This window comes from Solea senegalensis, unplaced genomic scaffold (genome assembly GCF_019176455.1).
Source record: "Solea senegalensis isolate Sse05_10M unplaced genomic scaffold, IFAPA_SoseM_1 scf7180000015652, whole genome shotgun sequence".
Lineage (NCBI taxonomy): Eukaryota > Metazoa > Chordata > Actinopteri > Pleuronectiformes > Soleidae > Solea > Solea senegalensis.
In genome coordinates this window covers 33,237-45,272 of record NW_025321404.1, presented here as the reverse complement: position 1 = coordinate 45,272, position 12,036 = coordinate 33,237, and the positions used below count along the sequence as shown (strand labels likewise).

At 40.1% G+C, this 12,036-nt stretch overlaps 1 protein-coding gene across 1 annotated transcript; it reads right to left on the bottom strand.

The window, feature by feature from the left end:
- Positions 1-773: 773 nt before the first annotated feature.
- On the bottom strand, positions 774-12,036 carry LOC122762421 (ceruloplasmin). The gene is made up of 25 exons (XM_044017604.1): positions 12,027-12,036; positions 11,619-11,904; positions 10,365-10,609; positions 9,654-9,866; positions 8,788-8,961; positions 8,606-8,697; positions 7,345-7,507; positions 7,108-7,249; positions 6,678-6,817; positions 5,917-6,057; positions 5,792-5,836; positions 5,484-5,698; positions 5,022-5,172; positions 4,725-4,937; positions 3,764-3,968; positions 3,533-3,672; positions 3,301-3,429; positions 3,057-3,163; positions 2,925-2,980; positions 2,705-2,776; positions 2,377-2,468; positions 2,159-2,298; positions 2,016-2,072; positions 1,349-1,454; positions 774-1,246 (listed from the first exon to the last, which is right to left on the bottom strand). The coding sequence occupies exons 1-25, from the start codon at positions 12,034-12,036 to the stop codon at positions 1,221-1,223; spliced, it is 3,360 nt and encodes a 1,119-aa protein (XP_043873539.1). The 3' UTR covers positions 774-1,220.

The window sequence follows — 12,036 nt, the reverse complement described above, 5'->3', positions numbered from 1 at the left end:
GAATGAGGTCCGTCCCCCTACGAGTGGGTCTAAGAAGTGTGGAATTAGTGTTGAAGTTTCAAGCCTCGGGCCAAGTGTCACTGGTGGGCACGTAACAAGAAAAAGAAGATATTTCTCGACTCTGGGGAAAACTGAGGTTGGGAAGCACAATTTTTCAAAGAAATACTACCCCTATTCTAGTAATACAAAGCTAAACGCATATCTGTTAAGTATTCCTTAATGATTAGAGTAATTCTACAGGAAATTAATGTAATGTAATGTCCTCTGGAGTCATGGAAACCAGACTCTGTGTATGTGTGTGTTGCAATCTTCACAATCTCTGCTCTCTTTAAACTCAAAAAAAGAACTGTCAATTTTGAAAAGCACTTGTATTATACCACATGTATTGTTATTTTACATTGTACTAAAACTGAACTGTGGACATCAGAGTTCAGGAATCTCAAACGTGAGCTTCCATGTGTTGTAGAACACGTCTCCTTCAGATTGGTGGAGCAGTTGACTGAAGTCAATTTCTCATCAGCGCTTTTGGACACTGAGTTCCATCTGTGAGGCACTGACACACTCAAAGTTTCTGCGTTGCATCACCTCCGGCATGTAGCTCCAAACCTCCTCATTGGTGGTGAAATCAAGTGGAAAATAAAGGAAGTGCAACATTATTGCTCTCTGTCCTATTGTGCCACCTTTTGGTCACAGGCCAGTACAGCAACAACAACATGGTTACAGTCTCCTGAAAGAAATCTGTTTGCTGTTTGTTTCTGCATTTTTTTAAGACATTAATATGTGACAGTTTTAGAGTTTACATTTAAGACGAGCAAGATCATTGACATGGGGAGACCAGTTTTTAATGGTTTAAAGAACATCATTACACTTTTCGTGCAAAATAATGTATGTCAGACAATTATAAACTCATGAAAAGCCACTGAATTCGTTTTTGCTGTTTTCTTAGGTGTAACACTCTACATTCCAGTCCAGTAAGAATATTAACTTTGGAATAAAGAAGTAATATTATGGTAGAAAAGCATCTAATTTCAATAATAATTATAATTAAAATAATAATTTAGGGCATAAGGGAGGATTAATTTCAAATTCATGAATATCACATTGTCACTGTTTCTACTGAGCTGAAAATTACATTACATACCAGACGGTATTAACATAAAATGACCTCCCTATTCAAAAGTTGTTACCATGCACTGGACTCTAATGTAAATGTGGATTGTTCAGCCAAAGATCCCCTTCTTCTTTGCTGTTGAATAGGAAATAAGACACATGTTTACCTCCGTTATCATCATAATCATCTGGCTTATGATGAGACAGACAGACAGACAGTATCTCCCTGTTTTCTTACCTTTCTCATTGACAGTATAAACTGCTTCCATGCCACCTTCAATGTGATCGTGGACGTGACAGTGGACCAGCCACGTACCAGCATATTGAGGACGCATTTTCACTGTCTGCGAGAGAAACAGATGAGAACAGGACCTCATTGACTGCTCCACCATTTTCACATAGAACACAGAGCATTTAGGCTGCATTTTTCCATCACTATGTTAAGACGTATATACAAAATGTGCAATTTCGAGTGTCTTATATCCCCATTTCTTTCAGCACAACCTACAGGCAATCTGATGAAATGATTTTTTTTACTTACTATACATAAAAAGTAGCAAAAAGTAGTAAAATCTTTTGAAATCAGATTAAATTTGTGAAATTTAGAAATACACGACAGAGCAAAAGGTTTGCTTGGCTCGTGTGTTTATGAACAAAAAGAAAAGAAAAACACTGGCAATTTTGTGACTTCTGCACAATTATCGCTACTCTTGTTCAAATAAATCAGAACTTTGACTCAACAACATATAAGACGACCGATAAAGACACACAACCCCAGGACGTCCCACGGCAATTTACCAAGGGTGCACAGATCTGTGCCGTGTGAGCGCTAAAGGATTAACTGGAAAACCAAAAGGGACCACAAGCTCAAAAGTCGAGTCAGAAAAGGTAGATTTTTCTTTTACCTGGAAAGTGGCTGGAAACAAGTCATACACATCAGTACTGTGAGCACCTCCTCCCAGCTGCAAAGAGTTGTTTTTTGCCATGAGTTTCATGTTATTCATCACTTTTGTATGCTGTGACTGCGTTGTCATTGTCGTGTATTTACCTTATATTCCACAACATGTCCATGCCAGTGGACAGTGTGTATGTCCACTTCATTGCCCATTGCCATCAGATACCAGTACACCTTATCACCCACCTCCATGTTCAAACCATTGACATTACCGTACATGCGGCCATTAATAGCTGCAAGAAAAAAGATTTTTATTTTTGTAGCAAGAAAAACATCTTATGCTTTCCATGGTACATGTATGTTTATCTCACCGTGCATCTTGTTGCTCTCTATGAAGGATTCCTCATCCTTTAAGTTTGGGCGAGGGTTCCTGATGTGGGTCCTGATGTTTTCATCCAAATACCTGGATTTAAAAAGAAGGTTTTAGCTCTGTACTCTTCAAGTACATCAGTGTTTGTTCTACTGCAACAGTGTTACAGAACTGCCGTGGAAACAATTTCCACTAATGAAATAGCAAGTGTTTTTTTGGTAAACAAGTCAGAATGTAATCTTAAATGGTGGAGAAGAAGAAGAAGAAGAAGAAAAACAAAATACTTTTGCTTCAGAAAGGTCAGTTCTATAATCAGACTTTTTACTTACCAGCTTTCATTCTCGTCAAAAACAAGGAACAACAGTGCCAACTCCTCTACTTCCTTCTTCAGTCCCAAACTCCTGGAAACAAGTTATTAAAAGTGCATTTTAATATTTTATTACTTGTATTAATTTCATAAAGCTCAGTGACATATTACAAATAATTAATATTATTAATAATATAATATAATAACTTCAGAATAAAAGCTTTGCCTTTAGAAAGTCTCACCTGGCCCAGCTACTGCGACAAATCACCAATGGCCCGATCAGTCCACTGTACAGGTCCTAGAGAACAGAACACAGACATGTTGATGTGTTGATGCGTGCGTGTGTGTGTGTGTGTGTGTGTGTGTTACAGTACCTTGACAACATCTACAGTAGAGTAGTACGCTGACACCGAGCATTCTTCCTGCTCTGTGGTTGGGCCTGTGTTCTTTGAGACGTGCCAGTAGTAGTTGTGAGTCTCACCTGAAAACAATCACATACTTGGAATATTTTGTTGTCGTTGTTGTGGCAATTTGACATAAAAGTAAAAGCAAGAACCAGAAAAATAAATGTTTATTTGTAATCCTCTTGCATTATTACTTGATTTTGTCTCTCTGTACCTGGTTTAGTGGCGTAGACATCGGGCGAGTCTATTCTGACTCCACTGGCATGGATGGAATAAGGTCTGGTTGCCATGTTCTTGAAAACCACCTTGACTTTGTCTCCAACCTGAGTATGAATCATTGGACCTGAGAGAGAGAAAAGAAGGTTTTCTTGCCGCTACTCCAACCATGCTGCATCATTTGTTGTATAACAGTGTTTGTGTAAGTCTTCTTTGTCTTTATTGCCCACCCATAATCCCAAGGTGTTCCATATCGGCCGCTCTCTCCACTTGCGTTGTGAACTTGTCGTTGGTGAACTGTCGGTACACGACCTTCTTGTAACGGGCACCTATGAATCCACCATCCTGGTCTAGGAAGGCACTGGCAGGACTGCAAAGAGACACGTTTACAAGAGGGTTTATATATAAAAAAGAAAAGAAAAAGAAAGTACAACATGAGTACACGTGCAGGTGTGATGTACTTTTCATGGCCACGGTAAACCTCGTTGTCCCAGGTGCGGTTGGGAGCATAGTCCCAGTCTGTTTCCATGGCAGCGATGTAAACTGTATTTAAGCGGAACCTGAAGTCACTCAGTGGGCGAAAGAAACCGCACTTCCCTACTGTGTAGCTGGCTCTCATCCCACCGCGATAATTGTTCACTGTAGGAGACACTACTTCAAAAGTTCCTGAAACAAAACACAAACATCACATGAGCGTTCAAACCATGCAGTTTGTCTCGACTTAAAGGGGCTGCATGTAAGATATGCAAGTAGAGCTGAAAACAGACACTGCAATCCAAATTTATAATAGTGGGATAACAGTGCTCCCCCTCCTACAGGAGACTCAAGTTTACCATGAACCAAGGAACCAAGGAACTACACTTTTCCCCCTCAAACATATACATAGTACAACTGTTGTTGTGACTAAGTCCTGTACTTTGGCTCTATACTAGCTGCTGGGTATTGTTTTTACGTGTATAAATCACGACCAGATTCTTCCTTCATGTCTGATATGTTCCATTTCTATTTCTATCAAACAAATCAAAGCGAAACTTAAACGCAGGCACAGTAGAACACTGCCTGCCCCTTTCAATCAGCAACACCTGAGAGTGACAGGTGACTCAAATAACCCAGCATGACCCCGGGCCGGTGTCATGCTCCGTGAAATGAAATACAACCCCCTAGTGGTCGGAGGAGAATGAGACATGTCTCCTACAACTATATTTACAGGTGGTAAATACATTTTAAATTTTTGTCAGGCCCACACAGATTCCTCATTAGATGACAGAAGATAAGATACGATAAGAGGTGGAACTATTTAGATGGTGGTGGTTTAAAATACCAATGTAATTGCCTTAAAATAATATTATATCATTATAATGTGTATATCCAGTATACTGTACATGGTGCTGATGGGTGTTCGTGCACATGTAAGATGTATACCCAGGTTGTCCGGCTCCATAATGACAGTGTGAGAGATGTGAGGGAAAACACTGATGGAGTCACGTCTGTTCTGCCGAAAGATGAAGCGGTTTCCCTCAAAGTGAAGGCTGTTGATGTCTGTCTCTGACCCAAGTCCCGACAGGTGCCACGATACTTTATACGCCTTGCACGTCATCAGGCCTGGGAGGTTCCCGTACACAAATCCATTGATTGCTAGAAAATAAACAGAGATATTATAATATATAATATGGACATTGACACATTTGAAGGCTCTATTTCAATAGTGCTCCTACAAACCATGCATTCTGTTGCTCTCTATAAAGCCCTCGTCCTCCTTGTTAACAGTAGTGGGAGCCGTGGTGAAGGTGCGGATGTTGTCGTCCAGATACCAGCTCAGGTTCTCATCAAACACTGTGGCCATGAGGTGGAACTCATCATCGTAGTTTTTCTGCAGGAGGACGCGAGGAGGGTTTGTATTTATTGTGCAAACAGCTGCTTATTCAGCTGCTTATTCGCACATTAATAAGACAGAGAGCAACAAACACAACATGGTCTTGAACCAACTTATCAGCATTGGTTTATACACTCTCCTTTGAGTTATTCTTGGTTTCCACCACTTTCTCAGGGAAATACTGCACTATATATATGCTGCAAAAGGGGTTTTGAAAGGGATTTACAGCACTTATTCCAAGTGATCAAGTGACTTGTTGGATTTTTTTGATCTGCTTTGAAGATTTCGGCTACCTCCTCTGTTCTCACCTGCAGTCCTTTCTTCAGTGACCCCTGTCGACAGACGAGCAGTGGTCCCACCAGGCCAGAGTTGGTGTCTTTCACAGGATCCACTCCAGAGTAGTAGAGGTAGGTGAGACAGTCGGCTTCCCCCTGCACTGGACCAGCACCCACTGGAACCATCCATTCATAGGTGTGCACCATCCCGGGTCTGACCAGAGCAGCTGGGGGAGGAGTCACTACTCCTAAAGAAACCCATAGTAACACGAATTGTTAATGTAACAAGGCTTTTATTAATGCATGCTGACTAAGACTGGAATTAAAGGAGCTGAACTAACTTGGTTCTCTCTTTAGCTCTCGCAGTTTTTTTGCTGTATGAGACTCTGAAGAGAAAGCATGGTTGAATGAGATGTGTGACACTTTATGTTTTGTTACATATAAATCTGCGCATTCATGTACTTACCTTCCAATTCATTGTGATACAGAGTCCCATCCTGCTCTATACTGTACTGCACACCATGCGGTGTTATGGAGTAAGGCCGGCTGGCTTTATTCTTAAACACCACTTTGATAGTGTCTTTCTCTTCAGCTCGCAGCACAGGACCTGAAAAATGGAGAGATACAAAAACACACATTGGTTATTTGAAAAATTAGGACACCGACTCCCTTGTTAGGAGACGTTTCATTCTGCCATGTTGTAAAATGTTCACGTCAAACATCTGGGAATGAGAAGACGGATATAAATCATTCGTCTTCTTTCCTCAATGCAATAAGATAATTGATTTATTTTATTTAACAAATGAAGGCACTCTAAATGAAACATTTCCTGACAGTTTCACTCGTCGGGCGTTGCTATGTGATGTCTCTATATGGTGGTGCTGCTCAAATGAGTGAAAGAAACTTGGGCAGAAGTTACCCGGCTGAAGAAGAGGGAGTTTACACCAGAGAAAGCTACGTTAAGATACATAGATTTCATAGCACTTTGTTCTCTATGTAGTGAATAAACATCAGTTAGACAGATATAGTGATGTATCGCTAAATGATTGTCTTGCAATATGTTTATCATCACAGAATTGTTGTATCGCGATATTATTGGTATCGTGGAACCCGTATCGCATATCATATCGGGGGTACCCTGTGATTAGCCACTCGTAGTTAAATACACAGGGCCACTAAAGAAATTAAAATTACTGGATGTGCCACCAACACAGCAGCCTTAATTACCCAGAATTCCGAGGTGCTTCTCCTCTGTGCTGCGTAGCATCTTTGTTAGGAAGGTGTTGTCAGTGTATTCCACGTAGCGGACTTTCTTGTAGCGGCTTCCGATGCGGTTTTGACCTTTGGTTACATACTTTCCTGCCTCACTGCACAGACACACACACACACAGAGACACATACATATGTACAGTGTTACCGTGAAACAGGAGGAAAATGAATTCCCTGAAGAATATAATGAAATTGTCCACTGATGAAATCCAATTTTCAAAAATAACTTATTTTAGTCCAGATAAAGTCAGCCTTGCTTATAATATTGCAACCCTTGATATTGCATGCAGCCTAGTTACCTTTGATTTGAAGATAACATTTGTTATTTTCAATTAAATTGGTGTGTTTGTTTGTGTGTGTGTGTGTTTGTTGGTGTGCAGTAACCAACCTAACATCAGTGGGCAGAATAGGAGCATAGTCCCACACTTCTTCCTCAGCGGCGATGAAGAACTCTCTGAGTTCCCCGTATGGCCGGGCCTTGTGGACGTTGGGGAAACACTTCTTGATCTCGAATATAGCCTGCATTCCACCTTAATGAAACAAAAATAAAAAAATAAATAATAACTTTTTTAGCTTCACACAGTTGACACATCTTCCTCCTGAGTTCCATCACTGCAAACCTCACCCATTAAATGGTCATTGACAGAGCACTCCAGCAGCCAGTTGCCGGGATTATCAGCGACCATTTCAGCCGTAGTGCTGGAGGCTGGGAAAAGACTGATTGTGTCTGTGTGGTGGTTCTGAGTTGTCAGGATTTGGCCGTGGAAATGAATAGAATGTATATCCACCTGTTGAAGGTATATTTCTTTATTTATTCTCACATTACATTACATAGGTCCTAATCTAGGATCACGGCTGGTGTAGTGGCTAGTACTCTGGCCTTTGCCGCAAGAACACCCGAGGTTCGTGACCCGGTCTGAACAAGGGCCTTTCTGCATGGTGTTTGCATGTTCTCCCTGTGTGTGCACAGGTTTTCTCCGGGTTCTCCGGTTTGCTCCCACAGTCCAAAGAGATGCAGATTTGAGGATTAGGCACAATTGGACACTCAAAATTGACCGTAGGTGTGAGAGTGAATGGTTGTTTGTCTCTTTGTGGCCCTGCGGTGGACTGGCGACCTATCCCGGGGTGTGAGGGTGACCAGGATGACCACATGAGGTGACCAGCGTCACCCTTATGTGGACGATAAAGCTGAAGATGGATGGATGGGTTCCTAATCTTTTAGGTAAGAGCTGACGTAAACTGAACGGAAAACCAGATCACACACAAGTTAATAAATTGCTCACAAATTTGAATTTCAAGAAAATATCAGCATATGTAGAGGTTGTTGTGGAGGGACAACAAGTATCTATTTTTATTTAAGGCACAAAGTTTTAAAATGTATTAGTGGCTGATATGGAATCAGACTCTAGAGGGGTAGTTTGCATCCTAAAATCATGTATTGTCTTCCAATACATCCTCCAATAAATCCAATAAATAAATAAATAAATAATAAATAAATGCAATAAATCCTCCACATAACGGTTGCAGGAGCTAATCCTAGTTAACATAGGGCTATAGGCTGGTTACACGACTGACAGGTCGCCAGTCCATCGTAGAGTTAATATAGAGAGACTAACTATTCAACTATTCATACTCCATAGTCAATTTAAAGATTTAAACATCTGTATGTTTTTGAACTGTGGGAGCAAACCAGAGACAACCCGCGCACACACAGAATGGCCCTTGGTGGACAAAGCTGTCCATATATATATATATTAAATGTAAAATAATGCACATTTCTAAGGATTAAAAGTCTAGTTTATTTCAACATTAAATTAAAGTAAAATATTCAGGGTAATAATAATAATAATAATAATAATAACAATAATAATAATAATAATAATTACCTCATTCCCTAAACCAATCATATGCCAGTTGATCTTGTTGCCTTGGCACATGCTCAGTCCAGGTAGGTTACCATACAGAAAACCATTTATACCTGCAACACACCGTCAGAGTTATGCCACATGTATGTCTTCATATTGCATACGGATTTTTTTTGTGTGTGGAATTGCTGCTGTGCCCTCACCATGCATCTTGTTGCTTTCAATGAAGTCTTCATCTTCCTTCAACTGCGGGGCAGGGTTTGTGATGTACGTCCGGATGTTTTCATCCAGGTACCAGCTGAAGTTCTCATCTGACACCATGAACAGCAGAGCGTACACATAGTCTGCCGACCTGTCACCGTGTAAGTCCAGAGTTCCTAGAAAAGTAGCATAAAGATGTGGTGGTGAAAAGTGCACTAATGTATGCTCAAGTGCCAATTTTAGTTACATGTACTGTGCTTAACTGTCATTGAAATCTTTCAAAAACTTGCTTAAAACTACAAATGTTATTGTTATTTATTTGGCAAGGTTTCAAGAGTTTTTAAAAAAGGCCAGAAAGCCACAGAATACTACTTCTACTACTAGTATTATTATTATTATTATTATTATTATTATAATAATAATTATTATTATTATTATTATTATTATTATGATATATATATAATAATATATATAATAATAATAATAATAATAATAATAATAATAATAATAATGATGATAACAATAATAATAATACAGGAAAACAATAGGTTCTTCTGGCTTACATGCTCGGGCCCTAATTATATTTTAGCATTAAATAGGTTAAAGAGTTTCTACATAGTGGTGTATTAACCATTACAGGAATATAAAATATGATTTTGATCATTATCAGTGCATAAACCTGACATTAGGTGGTGGTCTAAAGCAACTAAGCTACTTTATATTTCTACCTCATTACAATTCACCTGGGACATATTGTAAACTCTATGCCACTGGATTAATTGAACTATTATTGCTATTCTATTAATAACAAAGTTACATATACAAATAATATGAGTTTAAGTGCTTGGATGCTCTAAGGTTGCAGTACCTCTTTTACACACAATGAGGGGTCCTATGAGTCCTGAGCTGATGTCTTTGGGAGTCATAAGATGGGAGTGGTAGAACCTGGTCATGCAGTTGCTGTCCGTCAAGGTCGGGCTGTGGTCTTGAGGAAGCGTCCACTCATATGTCACTGATCTACCTGGTGCCACTGAGTCATCACGCTTCAGTTCTGGACCAGTACCGTCTGGATACAAGGCTCCTAATGTGACACAAAAAGCACAAAAATGTTACTGTACAAAAACTACTACCACCACATTTCCTCTGACTGTCTTTGTTCGTTACAACCTGATAAAATCAGAAGAAGAGGAAGAGTTGGCAATAGGCTTTTCTAGTCTTGATGAGCTGCTTTACTCTTTAGTTTTCACCCATTCACACGCTGTAACATGGGGTTAAGTGTCTTCCTCAAGGACGAGCAGAGCCAGGAATTTAACCCACAACCTTCCAGTTAAAAGAAAACTTGTTCTACCACTGAGAAACTTCATTGTCACTTCCTTCAAAGAAAATTTAAATAACTTGTGTGAAAACAGCCCTTTAAGTAAAGTAAAATCATTTTTATTTAAGTAACATTATAAAAAGTGACAAAGTAATTTTCTGTATCCCTTTTAGGTGACTTATACAAGACTGACAAAAACACATGGATGAGTGAGTAAAACGTCTGCCCTGGCAGTGATTACTGTACCTGCCACTGATTCCTTACCCTCATTGCCTTTGGTGTAGTTCAGTCCATGTGGATGTATGCTGTACGGTCGGGATGCGCTGTTCCTCAGGTGGATGATCAACGTGTCTCCCTCCTCAGCCATCAGCAGAGGGCCCAGGTAGCCCAGCCAGTCCGGCTTTGCCACCTCTAACCTATAGGTGGCGTCACTGTACTGCTTGTACACAGCCTTCTTGTAGATGGAGCCAATCCTCTGTGGGCCTCGCTTTAAAAAAACTGAGGCTTCTCTACAGAGTTATACAAAGAGACAGACAGAGGAATCAATGACAGGTGTAGCACTTTGACATTCGTGGTAAAAAAAAAATCCCAAAGAAAAATGTAAGTTACTGAGAGACGTTATTTATGTTATTTATGTTGCGTTTCTAGGCAGAGGATAAATGACCTTATTTAATAATAATAAAGATGTCTTAAGTTATGCTTGCAGTTTCATTAGCAGGTTTTTTAGTTGCTATAAATTGATTAACTACTTATCATTCCATATCAAAACAAACACTTTTATTTTTGAAATTATGTGAAATATCATCATAAAAAATATAATTTCAATGTTTTGGGGGTTTGACTCCCCCAGGTCATTTGAGTTCGAGAGCCCTGCTGTAAAGGGGTATGTAATAAAATATCTCTTCTGACTCTGTTGTCCACGGGAAAATGTGTTACTGTAACTATACCATACCAAATTTGAGTATGTTAAAAGTGTTAAAAGATTGGATAGCTGAGATGCTGGGGGTGTACACACACACACACACACACACACCCTGACCTACACACTGGGACCAAAGTCCGCCAATGTTTGTTTGTCAGTGTTTGTACGGAACATGAATGTAAAATTAAACGACATTCTGTACACAAACACAGCAGACACAGGGGCTGGGATGCAGACCTGGAGGTGTCTTAATCTAAGCAGCAGTTATTTGATGACAGCTGTGTGACACGATCATAGATGTGTGGATTTACAGTAATGTGGAAAGATGACTGCATTATATGGCACTTATTGTAACCATCCTCGCACAGTGCCGACAAAGGAGGCAATTTCGTTTTTTTTTATTATCATGCCCCAAGGTGTTCAACATGTGAAATTCTGTTTGGCTGAGCAACTCAGTTGTTCTTGATTACTCAAAGGGGCTGTGTGACTTGAGCAGAGGTAAAAACCTAACCACATCAATACAGCCTTAGTACTTACGCATGTACTCCTTTAATCAAGCGACTTAATTACATTCAAGGAATTATGTATGTACTTACTCATCTTGGTCCAGGGTGCGGTTTTGAATGATGTTCATCCCACTTGGGGCATAGTTCCAAGACACCTCCTCTATTCTGAAGAAGTACTCTTTCCTCGCTGCAGAGGCGCACGACACAGCCGCACAACTCAACAGCAACACTTTCCACATTGTCACACACACAGAGCTGTTGTAACGACGACAGCCACCGTGATGATGGTGAGGATAAAGACGACAGACAGTGCAGTGAGCTGGCAGCAGATCAGTGATAGAGACTTTAGACCCTCTGTGTGTTTTTATATCTGGTGCTGAAAAGCCATGCAGGAAAGAGGGGTCACTGACCTTCAAACAGAGACTGAGCCACCTTATCAGAGGACTGACCGCATATTTGATCGTTAGGCTAAACTTGCACAAGAGGAGAAATTCTTACTTTGTGACAT

Coding starts and splice junctions, on each gene's coding strand:
- LOC122762421 (XM_044017604.1), bottom strand. Junction 10,610..11,618: donor CGCACCCTGGACCAAGATGA/GTAAGTACATAC, acceptor ATAACTCTGTAG/AGAAGCCTCAGTTTTTTTAA. Junction 3,164..3,300: donor TGTCTACGCCACTAAACCAG/GTACAGAGAGAC, acceptor GATTGTTTTCAG/GTGAGACTCACAACTACTAC.